The 21,214-nt window shown below is 35.4% G+C and overlaps 3 protein-coding genes across 3 annotated transcripts; 1 reads left to right on the forward strand and 2 right to left on the reverse strand.

The window, feature by feature from the left end:
* The first annotated feature begins 176 nt into the window (after nt 1-176).
* LOC130729447 (elongator complex protein 6) lies at nt 177-5,934 on the forward strand. The gene is made up of 5 exons (XM_057581221.1): nt 177-553; nt 1,275-1,347; nt 4,210-4,409; nt 4,491-4,637; nt 5,656-5,934. The coding sequence occupies exons 1-5, from the start codon at nt 332-334 to the stop codon at nt 5,776-5,778; spliced, it is 765 nt and encodes a 254-aa protein (XP_057437204.1). The 5' UTR covers nt 177-331; the 3' UTR covers nt 5,779-5,934.
* A 1,901-nt stretch (nt 5,935-7,835) lies between these two features.
* On the reverse strand, nt 7,836-11,220 carry LOC130729448 (acetylornithine aminotransferase, mitochondrial-like). The gene is made up of 3 exons (XM_057581222.1): nt 10,766-11,220; nt 9,224-9,658; nt 7,836-8,634 (listed from the first exon to the last, which is right to left on the reverse strand). Exons 1-3 carry the CDS (start codon nt 11,183-11,185, stop codon nt 8,101-8,103), a joined length of 1,389 nt encoding a protein of 462 aa, XP_057437205.1. The 5' UTR covers nt 11,186-11,220; the 3' UTR covers nt 7,836-8,100.
* Nucleotides 11,221-16,024: 4,804 nt separating this feature from the next.
* LOC130719892 (F-box/kelch-repeat protein At3g06240-like) lies at nt 16,025-17,853 on the reverse strand. Its single transcript, XM_057570489.1, has 2 exons — nt 17,287-17,853; nt 16,025-16,690 (listed from the first exon to the last, which is right to left on the reverse strand). Exons 1-2 carry the CDS (start codon nt 17,851-17,853, stop codon nt 16,025-16,027), a joined length of 1,233 nt encoding a protein of 410 aa, XP_057426472.1.
* Between the last annotated feature and the right edge of the window lie 3,361 nt (nt 17,854-21,214).

A 21,214-nucleotide genomic window follows, 5' to 3' on the forward strand; every position in this document is an offset into this window, starting at 1 on the left:
AAGGGTTTGAAATGTTTTGGAGCGCTGAAATGGGTTTTGGAAAAACCCCTGTCATTTACATAGTAATATAATACGGAACTTTATATTCCGTATTGAATACGAAATTTAATATTCCGTATTCTTGTAAAGGGGGTTTTTCCGTAATTTCCCCACTTTAAGTGGGGCGCGGAGCTCCATAGGGGGGGCCCCAAACCCAACTCCCGTCAAACACCCCTAAACCCCTTCCGACGGTGGTGCAGTCTAAAATTTCACCCACCCACCGAAGCCGCCGCCGTGATTCTTTGGCATTGCAGAGGCCGGAGGAGGAGGAACCAGAAAGAAGAACAAGAAGATGGAGCAGCACAGAGATTCTAACCTACTGGATGAAGCGCTAGGTCTTCACAACAACAACAACAGTTTGTGTGGTCGCTTCGTGCTTGTAGAGGACTGTGTTGACACAAGCGCCGCTTTCGTTCTTCACCATATCATCAAACGCTCCCTCTCTTCTCACCCCGTCGTCTTCCTTGCCTTCTCTCACCCTTTTTCCCACTACGACCGCATCCTCAGAAAGCTTGTACGCTACTCACTTGTTATTTTTCTTAAAGGCTCATTGCTAACAGTTTTTTTTTCTTTCTATTGCATGGTTTTTTTTCCAATTTAGGAACTGGTAACTTTTGTTCTGATCATTCATGTTATTTTTGCTTGTGGGTTTTGCTTTATTTGTTACATTTTTGTTGTAAATGTTGTTCAGTTATTTATTTGGCCTTCATGCTTGTCTTGCACTGTAGTAACAAGGGTAGTAATTCATGTTAAATTACTACTACCCTTGTTACTGAATGATATGCTGCTGAACTGACCAAATATTGATAGCATGTATTATGTCTAAAGCGAGAATCAATTCTAGGAAGAAGCTCGTGTGAATTTCATAATTGATTAGGAAAGAAAAGCTGTTAAAAATTCTAGAATGATCAGTTTTTCTTTCCTTAAATAAGTCCAAAACCCAAAAGGTGCTCATAGGAGCTTCTTCCCAGAATTGATTCTGGTTTTCGAATTAACTGCAAAAGGATTTCCAAAGATGCACTAAATAGTAAATACAAGTGACTTTAAAGATAGTGGTACAAAGGATGATAGTTTCCCTATCTATTGCTTTTGGACTTGTATTATTTTCTCCGTCAATGTTTGTTTCCATTACATGCTAGTCATTTGTTTATTAGATTATTCTGTATTCTATTAGAATGTTTTTTTATTTTTCCTGATGGATGGGATCTGACAATAACCACTACTACCTGCTGCAGGGTTGCAACTTAGCTGCTCAAAGAGATAATAATAGATTCTTTTTCATTGACATGCTTATGTTGCAGTGTCCAGGTGAGGAAATCAGGTATAATTGTTTGGTTCTTTCCATTTCCTTGGCAAAATTAAATGATGTAAGAATGGATTCATTTGATATGATATTTAATTGTTACCATTATACCATGCATTAAATTTAGAGCAGAAACAGAACATGCGGAATATATTTACTTCATCAGACAAACTTAAAACTTCTCCTGGAAAATCATTGATCCAAAGTAGGCTTTGACATCTTCTAAGAAAGCTTGCATTCCTTTTCAACCTATACGGTTTGATGGTCAACGGGAGGAAAAGATCTCTTCTTAAAACTCTGTCCAGTTCTTCACAATTACTTGCAACTAAGAACTACTTCCCAGTCTAAACCATCTACATAAGCTCTTCAAATATGTATTCAAAATCCTTCTTCAACAAAATACAAAATGAGTAATCCAACATTTATAGTATCAGGGGGTGTGAACACAAGGGCTGTTCAATCCCTGCCACTCTCATTCTGGCTGCATGCAGGTTTTATGTTTTATCTCTGTGTAGTTAAGTAGCCTTTTTTTGTGCTTAATGCTGGTTATCATGAAAGAGTATTTGTTTTGAAGGATAACAGTATTCTATATGTGATTCTTTGTAATCCTTGAGGTCATTTGATGTTTATTTAGAATCTGTCTCAGCCTCTTTGGATTTGGAAGATAAAACCCATCTCAATAGAGGTCTTTGATCCAAAGATAAGTGTTATAGTTATTAATATTATATTACGATAAGAACTTGACATTTTACGACACGAAATAGGGATAACCCCAATAGAGATAGATACTAAGGGTCTGCAAACCTCCGTGCCCGAAGACTCCAAAACTTGCTCAATGACTGGATGCCCTCTCCCTCACTTTTCCCTTCCTTTATCTTTACTTCTAACTTTTTCCCTTCCTTCCTACCCTCCTTGCCAGTGGGCTAGTTTGTTAAAGTCCAAATTGCTCTACTGCCCCTTGCAGTTATTGTACATTCTGAGCTCTATAATTTGAGGAACATTTCTCGGTGGAGTTGTCAAATCTGAAATTGGATATAGTTCACTAGGCATAAGCATTGAAACTGTAGAGGAAGGTTCCAATAGCATTTAGTTGAAGTGCATGGACATTGTTTAAGCATACTCGTCCTCAGAGAGTGAAATTAAAGTTTGAGACCCATATCTAATTTCCAAGCATGAGCTCTCCATACTTTCAGGCATGTAACGTTTATGGCCGATAATAGCAATTACACTCTTCTGATTATGTCCGCTGGCCTTTACCAAGTTCCTATTTTCTGATGTCGACCTCAATGCCATGTCAACAGCTTGCTTCCAGGCACCATGACTGTCAAAAAAATCAAGTGTTGAAAATATCAAATTCAATGAGGCACTGGTTTTCAAGAATCTTACTTGCTGCCACCACAATCTCCGTTTTGCGCTCTGTGCAAGCTCTTCTCCCTTCAGCTCCTTCATCGTGAGCTCATCTAGTTTCTGCTCCTTCATTGCAGTGGACAGTTTCCATCTACTGTCACAACCTCCTTTTTGTTTTTCCTTCTCTGCTTGGCCTCAATCTCCTCTGTCAAGCTACTGCTTTTTTCGCTTGTATGGTTGAAAGATTCTCAGGTTACTCCTTCCCATCCATGATCTCCAGTTTCAAAACATAATTAATCAATCTCTATTTTTAGCTTTGAAGGTTGTAGTTCTGTTTCATACTAATAGTACTCTATCTCTATTTGCGGATTGTCCTCAGGTCGGAAACACATAAGCTACACCCTTTGGAATGTTTCTCACGTGGCCTTAGGATTGCAAACTCCCACCGCATGTTCCAACTTTAGGAACATCAGTCCGGAACCATCCCAGCCAGCTGCAGCTTCCCCTCATTCATTCCTTGTACATCGAAGTGTTGCTTAGGCGAGTCAACCACCCATATGCATTATCTCCTTCAAATATTGGAATCCGCTCCTTGAGTGCTTTCCTTAAGCTTGCAAACTCCTTATGTAATCTTCAAGCCTGTGCTTCTCCATTCTTTTGGTTTTCAACTAGGAAATAGAAGAAAAGCTTCTATTGTTATTACAAATATGAAAACTCTTGATGCAGACATTAAGTCCCTCTAGATTTCAAACAAAATGTAAGTTAAGACTGCTAAGATACCATGATACAGTAGCGCAAACAACACTAGGCATACAGTAGAAAGTACTTGTGCTAAAGTATCATGAACAGTACAACTACAAATCAATAATAGCCCAAACAGCGATCCAACATTTTAATTGTAATTGAACGGAACCCTTTGTCCTGCACCATGGTCCATGCCTCTCCAAGGTGATTAGCACATTGTCTTCTTTAAGTGAATAGTACTATATTAAAAGCATGAATAGAAGGTGAAAAAGAAAAGCCGCTTAAAATGCCAAAAGTTTGAGCACCAAAGTGAATTGTAGTAAACTTCCCATGCCAAACCAAGGGTAAAGAAAGAGGCCTTTTCTTAAGGATTCACCGTTGAGAGTGTGCTTTTGGATGCTTTCAAATTTATTTGAATTTGAATATGTTACTTTGATTTGTTAGTAGATAAGATATTTTCAGTTTTTATTGATTAGGTGACTAATCCTTGTACATAATGCCCAAAATCAACCCCAAAACTTTGAAATCATCAAGTTTGGAACAATAGATATCTGTACGGCCAACATGCTATTATGAATTTTGCCTATTTTTTGGGCAAGCCATAGCATTTAGGTTTTGTAAATATGTCATTCCATACATAACTTTTTAAAAGGGTTTGTGCTTACATGATTTAATATTTTTTTTATTTTACCTTGGGTAGTCACGATATTGTGATACTTATAGTGTCTGATGGATTATATACGTGCCTGAGTAGTATCAAATTTATCAATGACTAGATGAAGGAAAACTGAATCATGATGGGTTTGCTGCTGTATTTGAGAAGATAGAAAGAGTGGTCAAGGCATTACATCAAGACAACATGAAATTTGCCAGTATCATGATAGATGATATATCTTTTCTTGAGGTTGCTGCTAATGGCTCTTCAAATGATGTTTTAGACTTCCTGCATTATTGCCACACGCTAACATCAGAATATGTAAGTTAATATTTAGCTTGGTTGTTTTTTAAATCAATTTCAATGTTTTTTGTTCTTTATTTCCCTCTGTTCCTGTCACAGGGTTGCGCATTTATTGCACTTGACCATAAGGATATTTATCTGAATGAAGAGAGGCCTGCCATTATCTTAGAGATGGAGTACCTTGCTGACGTTTTGGTCAAGGCTGAACCATTGGCCACTGGTTTGGCAAAAGATGTGCATGGGCAGGTATCATTCTTCATAATAAGTTCATACTTAAGCTGTATACATGATTGGCATTTTATAAAATGTTGATGGAGTAAAATAATCTTCTAAATGAGAACAATCTCTCTTTGACTTCCATTTGATAGAGATCAATACCCAGAAAGGAATCAAGAGTCTCATCTTTCCATTATTAATAGCTCGGAGCCTCAACTGATATTTTATATAAATTAAACCCAGTCGCTGCTGCTTTTATCTAGAAATGAAATACAGAATAGGAAATTTCACCTTCTAAGGAGAGTCTAGAGACCATTGATTTGTGCACCACATGCTCTCACCTTGCCTTATTAACTGATAGGAACTGGGTATATTGAATGTAGAAATGAACAAGGTTGTTGAGTAATTGGAGAGACTCAGCCTCTCTCCCTAAGTCCCAAACCCCAAATGATCCAAAAGATAACAATAATCACCCTAAACTCTCTATTTATAGGCAATATACCACTCTAACTACCCCCCCCCCCCCAAACACTAATTAACCAACTTAACATTGACCTTGAAAGGTGTCAATTAACTCAAGAAACTAGCCTTAACTGGCCACATGATCTTCGCTACCGGTGCTAGCTCAAATTTGTTCTAATTGCTCCAGGATCTCAAAACACGCACATATATATAGATAATACCGTTGATCTGGAGACTTTAAAATCAGTGATCTTTTCTTCTTCTACATGTCTGGCCCACAATTCCATACTTCTAGCTTCTCATTTGAATCCCTCGAATTATCTATCATCTTCAGTGGTGCTGTTAGTGTTAGTACATGTATAAGTATTTTCTAACCCTACAAAACTAAGAGAAATGGAGAAAATAAATCATTATCGTTTATGTTTCCAAGATTGTATGTTTTAGTGTTGTAGAAGTGATACCGCAATTGCAAAGATGGTTTTGTTTGCATGCAAAGATGATTTAATGTAGCAACTGGTATCAACTATGGATTACATCATATCACATTATCTCAGGTTGACTAAGTTTTGTTATTCATCTTATGCAGTTGATGGTGTTACATAAGGAAACACAACATCAACATGGGAGTTCACCCTTTAAGATCCACAATTTTCACTTCAAGATCAAGGAAAATAGCATCGAGTGTTTTTATCCTGGCACAAAAATCTAGTGCCAGCAAAACACCTGCAAAAACAGCTCGTGTAATCTTGAAAGAGACAATAATAGCACATCTATTATGTTGTGTTTTCCTATGTTTAGAAGAAAGTTCTTAATTTTCAATATGGAAATTATTTATTTTATCACGGACTTTCAATGGGTTTTTGAATTGATTATGTGCTAGAATGATTCTACTATTGAATTTGGGCTTAAGACTATGTTTGGATTGAGAAGAGAGTAGATGGGAAAAAAAAGTTAGTGAGAAAAAAGACTGAATTTAGATTGATTATGTGCTAAAATGAAGAGAAATAGGGTAATAGGAAGTTTCTCTTCTCGCTTGCCATGAAATTTGGATACAAATTTGAAAAAAAAATTATGCTAAAGCAATGTAATTTTAAAAGTGAGCAAGACTTATGCACTCAATATCTTAGAATTTTTATGAAAGATGTGATGTCCTTTTACTAATATTGTTTACTCTTTGTGAAATGTGGTATATACAAAATATATTTATGCGTACTCTCATGCTATAACATTGTGGAATAACCTCACCCCACAACACTACTAATAGAAAACTGAATGGTTAAGACCCTGATTCCCATAACCTTTTGCTAAGAGAGTATGGTAATACAGTGATGACTCAGACTTAAGGCAAAGATTCTTGAGGCTTCAAGTGTGAGTAAAAAATAAAAATTAAATGAAGTCTCGCATTGAATGAAAAATAAAGTATTGGTCGCTATATAAGTGAAATGACTTATAACCCAATGTCTTCGGGCTTTGAATGAAAAATGTTGTGTCATTCACTAATGTGATTTACTCTGTCCAATGTGATGTATAAAAAAATATTTATGTCTTCTCTCATGCTACAACAGTGAGGGATAACCTCATGTCAGTACACTCGACTCCACTCTGTCCGTGGTGGACATTGACCTCTCTCACTAGCCATGGCAATGTAAGGAAGAATGTATGGATAAGGAGGAGCAAGGGAAAAAGAGCCCTCATTTGCAAATTTAATTTTTATGGAAAAAAATCTCCACCCTTTTTATCCCATATCAACGATAAAGTATACCATAGTTTTTATTTGTATGCACCCCAAAGGCCCCGTTTGGGGCAATTTTTAGTTTAATGTTTTGAATTTTAAAAAATTAAAACTAGTTTTCAGTTTCATAATACAATTTCAATTTTTTGTGGGTTTCAGTTTTAATAAATTATTGTCAACTTTATAAATTCACAATAGACATTATCATTGTAAGATTGTCTATTAGTATTACCCGGTAGTGGTAAACGATGTTACCTGGTGGCAGCGACAACAGTAGTAGTGATGGTAAGTGGTTTGGTGGTAGTGGTGGTGGAAGTAGGTGGAGGTCTATCAACATCACTTGGTAATGGTGGTGGATGTTACTTGGTGGTAGTGGTGGATGAGGAGGTGGAGGAGAATATCAAATGGTATTGGCGACAATGACGAAATCGGTGGTAGTGGGTGGGTTGAAATCGGTGGTAGTGGGTGGGTTGGCAGTGGTAGTGGTGGAAGGTTGTGTGGTGGTGGCGGTGGTAGCAACGGTTGTGATAATGGTGAAGCGGTGGTGAAAGGTGTTGGTGGTGGTGGGCGGTTGTAGTGGTGATGGTGGCGATAGTGGGTGGTGGTGGTCATGGTGGTGACGGTGGGTTATATCCTCTTGAAACTAAACCTTATAATCACATAACCATATTTTATATTTTCAAATTTACATTTAAAAATTAAAAAAACCAAAATCTCACAAGCACCACAACAAGTCTTAAGAGTTGGTTTGCAAAAATATATTCCTATATTATTTTCATTTTCTTTTTCTTTTTTAATTATAAAAATGTCATCTATTTTATTACATTTATTCTTGTCAAATATTTTATAGAAAATAAAAATTGTTTTCCCTATTTCCTTCAAAAATAAGAAACAAACTGAAAATGTGGCATTTTTAATATAATAAACGTGTTCAGAAACGGAGGTCTAATATGTCTCACAAAAGAGAATTTTATAAATGATCCAGACAGTGATTAGGTGGAGCAACAAAAAAAGACTGATTAGGAAGAAAAATATGAAGAGCCAAGAACTTTTTTTTGATATAAGAGTCAACAACTTTACACCTAAGATAGCATAACAGCCACATGTATTTCTGTCACAACATGAATGGAGCTATGTAAATAATCTGATCTGCCATTTATTTATTTATTTATTATACAAAATAGATGACATATTGACATTGCTAAAATACTGTTACCACCAAGACAATATCTTCAAGCAAGAAATTCATGGCAAAATCTTTTATTTGGTACCAAGAAAGCAAATCTCTTTCTCCTACTGTTAACTACTGGCATCAAGAACAGGCAATGTTTGGCACAGAATATCAGCTGCATGCTCAAGCTCCTTCTCTGTTATAATCAATGGTGGAACAATCCTGACAACATTACCTTTTCCAGCAGTTAATACTAGGAGACCAGAACTTCGACAGGCGTCTACCAAGGGTGAAGCGGGCACATCTAAATCAATTCCTATAATTAGCCCATGACCACGAATCTCCTTCACATGTCGATTTCCTCCTAACTTCTGTTTTAGTAGTTCTTTGAAGTATAGACCTTTGTTAGATACAGCAGACAGGAAATCAGGTTTGGATATTTTATCCAGAACAGCAAGAGCAGCACTGCAAACAAGAGGACTTCCTGCAAAAGTACTTCCATGGTCACCATAATTTATAGCCGAAGCAACTCTCTCGGTCACAAGGACAGCTCCAATAGGTAGGCCTCCAGCAAGAGGCTTTGCAAGTGTCATTATATCTGGGAAGACTCCATAAGCCTCATGAGCCCAAAGAAACCCTGACCGACCTAAACCACATTGAATCTGCAAAATCACAGAAAAAATGTCTTTGATAAAGTAAAAATAACCAACAACAACAACAATAAAAGTCTTGTTCCACTAAGTAAGGTCGGCTATCTGGATCACACGACGTTATTGAGCTCGGTCAAAAACCAAAATTTGTGGGATATTATTGACCATGAAGTTGCTTTTAATATGAATCAAGTAATAATAACCAAATAGAACAATTACAAGTAAGAAAAGTAATAAACATACTTAGAAAAATGATGTCGGATATGTACATTATCATTCAAGCAAATAAGAAGCCCGAGTGGGTTTATTATAAAGTCATAGTGATGTTTCCTCTCTAGCTCTCATTCTCATTCACTTCCAAATAATTAAAAAAGATGGGAAAAATAAAAAGAACAAACAAACGACTATTTCAAAGGATGTTGTCCTCAATAGTGAGATATGAGACAAATTTTTTCAAAGCATAATCATTCAACTGGAAAAAGATTTAAAAGGGAAAAAAACTATTGTTCACCTAAAAAATTTCACCAATACAAGATGTGCATGCTGAATCCATTTACTACTAAGCAAGTAAAATTGAATAGCAAGATGACATAGTTTATACCTCATCAAACACAAGAAGTACTCCAGCCTCATCACAAGCACTTCGCAGGGACTGTAGAAATTCTTTTGTCGCACTGTATATACCCCCTTCTCCTTGGATAGGTTCGACAAAAACTGCTGCAATCTTGCCCTGCTGAATTAATTCTACAGCGGCCTGCGCATTTCCATACTCTAAAAAGGTCACTCCAGGCATAACAGGTTCAAAAGGTGCTCTGTAGTGCACTTTACTTGTCAAAGCAAGTGCACCCAGGGTTCTACCATGGAAGCAATTGCTAAAAGCTATGAACTCTGTCGCTGGCACTTTCCCATTAGTACAAATGTGTTTCTGATACTTTCTTGAAAATTTAATAGCTGCTTCATTTGCTTCAGTTCCAGAATTTGCAAAAAATGCACGATCAGCAAAAGAACAAGCTACTAAACGCTTTGCAAGTTCTACCTGCATCAGTGCTAAACTAATTATAGATACAGACAAAAGGTGTACTGACATAGCTCCAAAATATGAATTTAAATAGAGACTAATGAAACAGCTATAGGTAATATTTATAAAATAATTCAGATAGGCATTCTTTTTATAATATAGCTGTGAAGAACCACATAAAAATTCTTTAACCCTGTTCTAGTTTTCCTTCTGATTCTGATAAATGAAGACACAAAGAATAAGTGAAGTAGGGATAGAAAACCTAAGTCTTATATACACTCTGTCATAACAAAAGATAATGTCCACATCAAATTTCTGAACATAAACAAGCTCAAAACAACTTTCCCTTAACCTCCAAAACAGATGACAACTTCAAAACTTCAATAAAAACCTACTAGGCCTTCAATTTCCTTTATGCCGTCCATAATTTACAGTAGCAGCATACTTTGTCCCTTTTGCCATATGTGTGTGGTGTTGACTAAAATCTAATAAGAAAACAGCTGAAAATTTATTTACTCAGTCAGATACTATTGTAGGCCAACATTCAGAACCATGTTCTATCACCCGATTCTAGATGTTTGTTGCCACTCAAAATTGAAAATAAAAATACTACCCTTTACATAACTCTTTCACACAAAATTTAAGCACACATAATTTTTCCATCATTCTTCCAAAAAGACTTAAGTCATCCTAAAGTCAGTAAAACAGGAATTCAGGAATTGCCCATTAATTATCATCACACACCAGGTGCAGACGAAGTAGAAATCAATAAGTTAACCCCTTTCCCAACCTAAAAAATCCATTCCTAACTTTGACCAAGAAAGGCATCAAAAACCTATCTACACTTATACATGCCCTGATCAATTCAAATGCACCAAAATCAGGGAAAATCCATGAAACTTAGAATTATTTACAATAAACTACTCTTAAAACATAAGAAACCTACCAACAAAACGTTTTCCTAACAAGACTTGGTAGTAACTAGTACCTTAAGAATTCAAACAAGTCACAAGAAACAACATAGCTTGACTCCAAAACCTACCATGATTACAAAACAACATAACATGATAAGACAAGTTATAATCTAAATTTTGAAGAAGAAAAAAATAATGGGCATGCCCAAACCTGAGGAATTGAATGGTACATATTGCTGACATGACAAAGTGTCCCAGCTTGTTCCACAACAGCTTTCAACCAATCAGCATCACCATGGCCAAGTGCATTCACAGCAATGCCAGCACTCAAATCCAAATACTCCCTCCCTTCAACATCATACACCTTGCACCCTTGCCCTCTCTCCAACACCACCGGCGCCCTCGCGTAAGTCCCCACCAAGAACCTCCCTTCCTCCTCCATCACCTCCTCCGTCCTCTTCACCGCCGCCGCAGCTCCGTTGAGACATGCCCGCGACACCAACCTTGGACAGTGATGAACCTTCAGAGGAACGTGTCGGTGCTGTGTTCCTCCATTGAGAAATTGGCCGAGTTTGGTGGTGTAAGAGGGTTGACATGTTGGGTGGCTCACGCGAATGTGAATGGCGCACATTGTGTTCGTTTCAGACAATGTTAAGAATTAGGGTTTATATATGTAGTGGTTCTATTTCACAGGGGTTTACTTATAGGATATTAGGATCCGGGCAGGATTGCGTTATCATATCTTGGGTATGCTTATCTTGTCCGCTAAGGGTCCGTTAATCCGTTTGGTGGTCATGAAAGAATATGATATAAAATGATAGTAATTATATCCGTTATCTGTTATTTGTTGCGTCAACACGATATGATAGTATTATCTTGTCTCCTATCCTATCATGTCTATCATGTGTAAAAGTTAGGTGGTTTCTATGATACCCACAATGTATCATACATGAAGGATGTGATTGGTCCACAACAAAAATAATTTATATTTTCATTTTTTTCTTTTTAAATACGGAGGATGTGATTGGTCCACAACCTTTTCGTGTATCATACCCACACAAGTGTTGTGGTATCGTAGCAAGCACCTAAAAGTTATCATTAGGGGGAGTTATGATAGAATTTATCCTATCAGGATAAGATAGCAGTTTTCAGTATCCTAATTCCAAATTAATTTATTTTAATATTATATAATTTTAATAATATTAATTAATAAATTTAAAAATATTAATTTAACTAAAATAAAAAAAAACTATTATTCACAAATAGTAAAATAGACTACTCACTTACAAATATTGATTTATTAATAGTAATAGATTAATTTAATATTTTCATTACCTATTATTTAAAAATTATTTATATACTTATATAATAATTTAAATATAAAGTACTTTTGAAATAATAATATTTTAATTTAGTTAATTTTTATTGTTTATCATGTGTTACAACTAAGTGAAAACCAATTGATTACAAATATTGATTTTTTAGTTGTAATAGACTAATTTTCTATTTTCATCTCCTATCATTTGAAATTATTTATCTACTTATATAATAATTTATAATTCAAATATAAAGTACTTTTGAAAAAATAACATTCTTAATTTAGTTAACTTTTATTGTTAATTATCACGTGTCACAACTTAGTGAAAACCAATTATTCAACTACATAATTTTATTTAAAATATAGGTTATATTCAAAACTGCATAATTTTATTTAAAATATTGGCTATATTCAAAACAATAAAATAGGCTAATTAATAAAATTTAAATTAATCTTAGTTATTTTAAGGTTGCAATCTAGTAAAATCAAATGCACCTTACTCAAGAGTATAATAAGATCACACATTCAATTATTATAGGAGAATTTTTTAGAATGCTTGTTGGGAGGAGACTCGGATAAAACTCAACAGCTTTAAGATGTTGGATTAAAGAATACTTGGGAGGTGTTTCGGAAAAAACTTAGCAGCTTGGAGAGGCTCGAGAAAAGAACAATTGGCAAGAGTCCTGGACAAAAGAAGAATTTTGAAAAAATAATTTTAAGTTGTCAAAGCCATTAAGGTTTACACAAACACAATTCAACCCTCATTCTTCTGTCCATGTGACTTGCCTCATCCACTCACATAGTTATGAAGTAGATGGGCGAGAAGAGTCATCATGGGGGAAGAGTTGTTGTATTTTTTCTATGATTAAGGATTGATGGTGCTGGGTTTGAAAAGAAAATAAAAAAGGATTTGGAGCTTCAGGTTGATTTAGGGTTCCTTGGGTTTGCTAGGGTTGGGGAAGAATAAGAAGAAGCTGTCAGAGAGTCCTCATCTCCTATTTTCATTTATTAGTTTTTTGTTCTGATAATAATATTCACACATCAAAATAAATATTTAAAATTAATTACTCATTAAATCCAAATATTTCAAAATAGTTTGTTCATAAATAATAATAATAATAATAATAATAATACAACACACATACGCACTTCACTAATATCAATGAAATTCTACCATGGACACTATGTAGGAATATAATACCTTGATCGTCTATGAGCCATCATGTGTGTAATTATTATTGATATGGTCACATTTATCACCAATTTTCCGAATATAAAGGATCTCGATGTAGCCACTAAAGTAACAACAACCATTTAAAACCTTGGTGGTGTTTAGTTACATATCTTAAAAAAATTAATTTAATAATAAGTTCTAATATATTGTTACAATTTTTTAAACAATTATCTTAAAAAGAGCTGTACTTTGCATTTTTATTCACCTTGTCAGTATTGCGTAAATCATCAAATCTAAACCCACAATTCATCTTACCCCACGACGCATACATTGAAGTTCACAATCTCATACGAAAGATTGGTGACTTCTTAGACCTCAAGTGTGTGCTCGAGTTCTAGAGTCGGACTTGAAATTCTTAAATTAGGCCAACGTCATAAAAGATGATAGACCAATTTATTGCAAGAACCAACAACCAAATACTTGTCCTATAAACAGTAGCAACCTTCATCATAGATCATAGACATCCACCATCAAACAAGGCACAAAGCATGGAACAACACGGGTGTCCTCATTTTCAAAGTCTTGAGTGTCGTCTTCTAATGTAAGGATGATGTGCGTGTTTGTGGGATATCGATTGGGGTGCAGTTTCATGAATGGTGGGTGACGATGATGAGTGATTTCCATGACTTGGAAATGCTTGCAAGTTTTAAGTGGGTCTTCACCCTCAAAAGGATTTCCCTCAGGAGTTTCGACGGTAGAATTGAAACAACACGATAAATATTCATTATTGCGAGGAACACAACCCACAACATATCACATAACCTATGAATCTAAAATTAACATGCATCTTGGGGGTACTCAAACATTTTCTAGTCAAATTATTTCCTTTCTTTCATGCATCCGCTCGAATTCTGTCATGTATAGGTGTGAGTTTGAGTTTGCAAGTGACCCTTTTATCTTGAAGAGTTTATGCGTGAAATTTAGGCATTTCTTGCCACTACACATTCTTTTTTTTTTTACTTCAAGATTTCATAAACCTATTTTGTAGGATATTCCTTAGTCGACTTTATTGAACTGAATGTTTTAGGAAGCTCTTTAGGGAACCCTAGCTAGTATGGATTTGGTGGGTAGCTCGTCCAAAGGTGGGAAATTTGATTTTTGGGATTTTAGAGAACATTGTCTTCGTTGTGGTACGCGCAGTTGAGTTGTTAACAATATTGGTTGGTCTTAATTCTTGTTAGTATAATGATTTTAGGAAATTGAGTTTGTTTTGATATTCAAAGCTAGCTTTGATTTTGATTGAATATGATAGTTTCCATTTTCATCATTCTCCATCCATTATTCATAATATTGAAGATCTACTAACAAGGAAATGAGAAGTTACATTCATTCACATGCTAAGAAAAAGGGAATTCAACTCTTGATTTCTTAGCTAAGATGAGGGCATGGTTAGCTACTGCCTTATTTAAGTTTCATGTCCTCCCTAATTGTATGAAGCCTTTATTGGTTGCTAATTACATTGGTGTTTTGACTTTTCAGAGTTAGTTTTTTTTTTTTTTAATTTCCACTTGTACCAAAAAATTAGAATGTATATCACAAAAGAAACAATTCATCATAATGCATCATAGACCGTGCATTCAGACCATGCACACGCACACTTATTGAAAACTCGCTCCCAAGGTAGGGTAATGTCATGGTTTATCTCTTTAAGCTTGTAATAAGATATATCACAAAGGATTTAAGTATTAGGTTTGAATGTATCAAAACAAAAGTGAAGTGATGTAAGGTTAGAAATATAGGCCAATAACTTATTGAAAGAAATTAATGTTTGCATCGCGTCAATGCATACAAATGAACAAAAAATTTCAAGTAGAACCAAGTCAAGTTATGCATAAGACATAAGTGTGAGTAGAATCACACAAGAAGGAAGAGAATGTTAAAATATGTTCATTCAAGCATAAGGTCCAAAAATCACACAAGGTGTGCATCCACCACAAATAATCCAATGAACATATTTCAAAGAAAACCTTGTAAACTCAAAATGCAGAGAACGACATCCAATCAAGTTTTTAGGTTAAATTTTTTATTCTAATCATAACTTACTATCTTACTATCGTAATACTCAATGAAAAGTGAAAATAATTCACCTAAAAAGCATGAAAAGTAGCCTAAAAGTACAACCAAAAAATGAAATGGAAATGTGAGAAATAAGAGAAGAGAAAGGAAAACACCCCAGAGGATTAGAAGAGGCTTGTATCCTTTATATGATCTCTAAAACCTCTATCTTCTGGTCTGATGGAGGTCGTACATTAAGGGACATTTCATATTTAAAGGCACAATAACAATAGTTTATATACCCGGTGGCTTTGGCATAATCTCTTTCTTGACAAAAGTATTTGATAAAGCAAAAATCAATGGTCTTATTATTAAGACTTGGAAATCTGGTGGTTTAGATGAATTGTTTTGGGCATGATATGGGAAATCTGGTGGTTTAGATGAATTGTTTTGGGCATGATATGGGAAATCTGGTGGTTTAGATGAATTGGTTTGGGCAGGATATGGGAAACTTGAAACCAGAGAAGCTATTTACTTATTGGTATACCCAACATGCAAATCCAAGTCTAGAGATTTCATGAAAGATTCCTCTATTAAGGATGAACATGTGCAATTAAAACTATTTCTATCTAATATCCTAGATACAATAACTTTTGAAATAATTAGAAAAACTTACCGACTAATATTTTATCTAGTTCATTCCACACAAAATATTAAAAACTATAAATTGAAATATTAGAATCTTCAAGCATGATAACATCTATTTGAGCACAAATAAAACACTCAATACCATTGCAAATGTAAGAAACTTAAAAGGTTCACCAACTTTAAGAGACTTCTTAAGGTCAATAAGATACGAATCAAATTTTGACTGAGAATGTAGGGGATATTTGGAATTGGCATCCAAACGCTCATTTTATCTCTCAATCTCGTCCGTCTTCTTTGTCTTGAAAAGGCGAAACCAGACTCGGTACATAACCATCGGCTTTCAACGAAACTTCATTGATGGGAATTTGAATATATTCTGCTATATTGTCTCTTATATTATACTTGATAACCTCCAAATCCTCAGTACTTTCGAGCAAAATGATGTCACCATCTTCAGACAAACACAACGGCAACGGGCGGTACAAAATGCCATCACATTTAAGATGCTCATAAGTGACACTCACCAACCGAGTCCAAGACCCTCTGATTCCATACTCTCTCATTTTCCACACAACAAAATGAGTTTTATTATGGTCATGAAAGAAACACATGTGATTCCTTAGAACCCCAAGATTTGGCTCAAAATGGGGCACCTCACTAACACCCTCAGGAATTGGCAGATACATATACACCTCCTTACTCATGTCAAAGGAAGCAATAACCAGTTGTTGGAGAGTAACATTGACCCATTGATAGTTGGGACCATTCACATTTTCAAGTGCTAACCAGTTAACACAACCGCCCACAAATTGCCCCTCTATTTGCTCTAGCAAATTTGGGGAACTATGATCACTCAAAATATTCCTCCAATAAATATCACCCATGTAATGAACCATTGTCTCCATTTTCTGCTTTGTACGATCCCAATGAACCACCACCACCTAGATAATAGTAAATAATGAACTCAAAAGATCATACATTTGGGGTATATGAGGAAAATTATGCAGTATTTTAAGTTTTATCACATTAGTCAAATTAAATTGACTATTTGTAAATGTAATTTGAAATAAGGATCGACTTGACTCATAAACTACATCATTTTCACATTACAGACTAACTTAGCTGGTAACATTATTCTTGATGGAAAGGATATTGAATATAATTTTTGGGGTAAATTAATCAAAGTAGTATTATAGTTTTAGTTTGTTGTCTACAATGTGGAGATTTTTTTTTATTAGATCTTATGTTTCCAAATGATGTCTCTTTTTCTATCCCACAAATGAAATTCAACCATGGACACTATTTAGAAACATAAGATATTGATCACTTATGGGCCATCATGAGTGTATATCAATATAGCCATATTTATCATCAATTTTTTCAGAAAATAAAGCATCTCGATGCAGTCAATAACATAACAACAACAACACCATAAAACCTTGGTGATATTAAATTTCATATCTCTATCTCTATAAAAAAAAGTTAATTGCATATTAATTTATCATATTGTGTTAAGTATTCTCAAATAATGATCTACAAAAGGGTTGGATTTGGAATTTTTACTCACCTTGTAAGTATCACGTGAATGATCATAGCCGAACCCATAACTTATCTTACGCCATGACGCATACTCTGAATTTTTGATCTTCATACGAAAGGGTGGTGACTTCTTAGATCTCAAGTTTGTTGCCGGGTTCCATAGCCAGACCCATAATTCTTTAATTTTTCTATCATCACAAAAATAGCCCAAACAGACCAACCCATTGCAGGAACCAACGATAAAATAATTGTACTTCAATTGGTAGCACCCTGCACCCTTGATCGCGGACCAAGGATCCTCCATCAAACAACGTACAGAGCATGGAACAACAAGAGTATCCTTATTTTCAACATTCATAGAGTCTTCTTCTAAGGAGAGGATGATATGAGTGTTTTTGGGCGATCTACTAAGATGCATTTTCACGAATGATGGATCGTGGATGATGAGTGATTTCCATGACTTGGAAACACTCGTGAATCGAATGATAGTCTTCACTGGAAGTCGTGACAAGATTTCCGTTACAAGTTCCGAGGAAAGATCTGGAACATCACGATATTTTTTCATGGTTGTAGGAAGAAGATCAACTTAGTTTGTGAACACATCCCAAAAAATACCCAAAACCCTAAAAATTGAAATTCACATGCCCTTTTATAGTACTCAAACATTCTGGTTTAAGTCCAGTCCACGTTTCTTTCCCTTCATCATTAAGATATTATGTTAATTGGTAAGCATAATATATATATATATATATATATATATATATATATAATGTACACATGGCCAACAAAATCTTATAGAATAAAATCTTATAGAGTAATTGTTTTTATATTTATTTACTTGTAATAAGGTGATAAAATTATGAAATTTATTTTGACATTTACATAAAACTAAGTGTTAAATATGTTTTTCAAACTAAAGTGAGAATTTGATTTCCATCCCTATACTAAAATTTCATTGATTTACCTCTCTTAACTTGTTGTCGTGTGTGATTTTCATCCTTTGACTATTTTGACCAATGACATGGGGTGGCCACGTATCGGCTTTCACTGATGTGTAATATTTCAATATTTGTAAATGCTTACATGGAATATCAGAGAGGGACCAAAGTAAAAAAGAAAATTTCTCACCATAAGAAAATCCTTCAAGTTCAGTTTCATCCTCCTCATTTTGTTCATCTTCACTGCCCCAAATTTAAACATGAACACCAAACCCAAAAACAAGAAAGAAAAAAAAAACAGAAAATGGAACCTCCCAAATCTATAAACAACAACTAAAACCTATAAAATTAAACCTCTAAAATCCATAAAAATTAAAAATCCAGAAAATTAAACCACAAACCCAGAAACAATACTAAACCTAGAAAATTAAAGCCCTAGAAAACCTCCACTTTCATCTTCCTCAAAAAAATAAATGTTCACCACCAAATATCACAGTAAACAATGAAGGGGCAACCCAGATGAAGGTTACATCCTCAAATTTTATGCGTGCTGTTCGTGGTTGAGCAGTAAATTAGCACGACAAGTTAGTTAAAAAAACTGTTAAATTTCTTTAAAAAATGACAAATAGGTTTTTACTTTTCATCGTAACACTTATTTTCAACTTTTTTCTTCTAAGGAGCTTTTAAGCCACAAAAAAGTTAGGGCAAACACTACCTAAACCTGATAAGAAGTTCTCCATATGCTCCTAGATTCTTGGCAACCACATAAGCTGAACTTCCTTATTTAAGTTCTAGTCACTTAGATCTTTTGAAAGGTCAGATACACAAGAATCATCACGTTTTAGAACGATATTTCCATACTTTATACAATCATTACATGGATTGATTCTTCCACACCTTTATTTCCAAAGTTATAAACTTAATAAGCCTTAGTCCAAGAAAGATTTCTCTATCAATTCTTGAATCAAAATTTTCAATTTGATCATTCGTGTTAATACTATAACATTCACAACCAAAATCATAAATGAAATGTTGGATTTCATAATTCATGTGGAGTTTTATTCAATAATTGTCTTGTTGGCACAAAAAAATACGCAATGGTTATTTAAGTAGTCGAACAGTCACAATAGTCGCCAAAGTAGAATTGGTTGTTGGGGGAATAGTTGGGGGTGTGAATAAGAGCCTCTCCTTGACCTTGACAAAATTTTGATGAAGACAACAACATAAATAAAGAAAAAAAGTTGAAGACCATAAAGAATGAAAAGCACAAGGAATCAGGTTTGAATAAGATAAGTTTTATCTTTTATGATTTTCTAGGGCTTTAATCCAGACATGATATAAGGAAGGAGAAGGAAAATAATGGTCAAATCAGAGTCATGATATAAGGGAGGAGAAGGAAAATAATGGTCAAATCGGTGTAGTGAAGATGGATGCAACTAGTTGCTTCCGGGTGGAAGGGAAAATGAACAGAGATGAGGCTCAAACATAACCTCCGCCGACGGTTGTTACAACATGGAATGCTAGGAGAAGGTGGGAGATGATTCTAGAGGAGGGAGAAATTAAGAGAAAATTGTTATTGTTGTAATTGTAACTTTATAATAAAGTGAATCCATTTGCATCATTATTTTTTTAAAGAATTTATCCCATGGTTGTTATTTAATTGAACTACAATGAATCACTTTTTCAAATGACCCGCGCTAAATAAAACCTAACTAATGAATTCTCATGCAATATAGTTCTAACCATTTATTAGAGAGTCTTTTTTCTCTCTACAATTCCATTTTATTAAGGAGTTATAGGAAAAGATGTCATTCTCTTCATAGTAAAAGAACTTACATTTTCAAACTCTAACTATAATCACTTGTGATATAAGAAGTATGAAAACAGGCTGCGTCTACGGTGGGTTGTTTTGAAACTGACCCACGGTGGTGCAGTTTTACTATACTGCTGATAAGACAAAAATAACCTTCAATCTTAAATTTTTTCCATGTTTATCCTTCACCTAAATTCTTTCTTCTTCATCTGTATGTGTCCAATTTTGTCACCATTGTTCTGTACGTGTAAGCTTGATTCAAAAATGAATTTCCTAATTTTAGATTCTGTTTGATTCAAAGGTTTTGATAAGAAAAGTTAAATTAAAATTCTGATTTTTGTGGAAACACCGTTACTTGTTTATATAGTGATGTGTTTTAAATCCAGATTTTGAAACGTTTTACCGACAGCACCAGAGCATCGTCGTTGTAGCACCGTAGTCTCGCCGTTCCACCCAGTTCTTGTTCGCCTCATTGTTGGCCTCATCTCCAACGGCTCCTTCCCCACCACAACCGAGACAGGTCAATCCACCAAATCCTCAATAGCCCCCTTTCTCTCCCATGCCACTGGCTTTCTTCATACAAGAATCAATCTCCAACAACCATGCTGCTCCTCCCACCGCCGCAGAACCACCCCAGCAGCCACCGTCCAGATAGAGGCCACCGTCCAGATAGCGGCCACCGGTGCCGTTTTCCAAGCCTGAAACCATCAAACGTTTTGCCTCTCTCTGATTCTCGTCAGGTTTCCTTCTCCCTTACCAGATCTGTGCCACGCACTCTTTCTTTTCCCTTTCTCTTTGCTACTTACACAAATTAGGCATGAGCAATTTTGGATCTGGGTTTTGCTCTTGAAGCCATGCAATTTCGGATCTGGGTTTTGCTAATGCGATTTTGGATCTGGGTGTTTGGAGGGGTGGCTTTGAGTGGGGGATTTGGTCGTTGCGGGTGGATTCAGTGTGGGTGGATGTGATAATCGTGGCTCCGGCGAGCTGGATTTGACAGTGGTGAAGTTCTAGATATGAGTTTTTGGTAGGGTGGCTTTGGGGGAGGTGATGGGTTTACATGTTGCTTCAACTCCGGATCTAGATTTTTGATGGATCCATGGTGGCGGTGGTGCTGGTAGGCTGAGGGAGATTGACGGTGGCAGCATAGTGGTTCAGGCTTGGTAGTGCGGTTG

Source organism: Lotus japonicus, chromosome 1 (assembly GCF_012489685.1).
Source record: "Lotus japonicus ecotype B-129 chromosome 1, LjGifu_v1.2".
NCBI lineage: Eukaryota > Viridiplantae > Streptophyta > Magnoliopsida > Fabales > Fabaceae > Lotus > Lotus japonicus.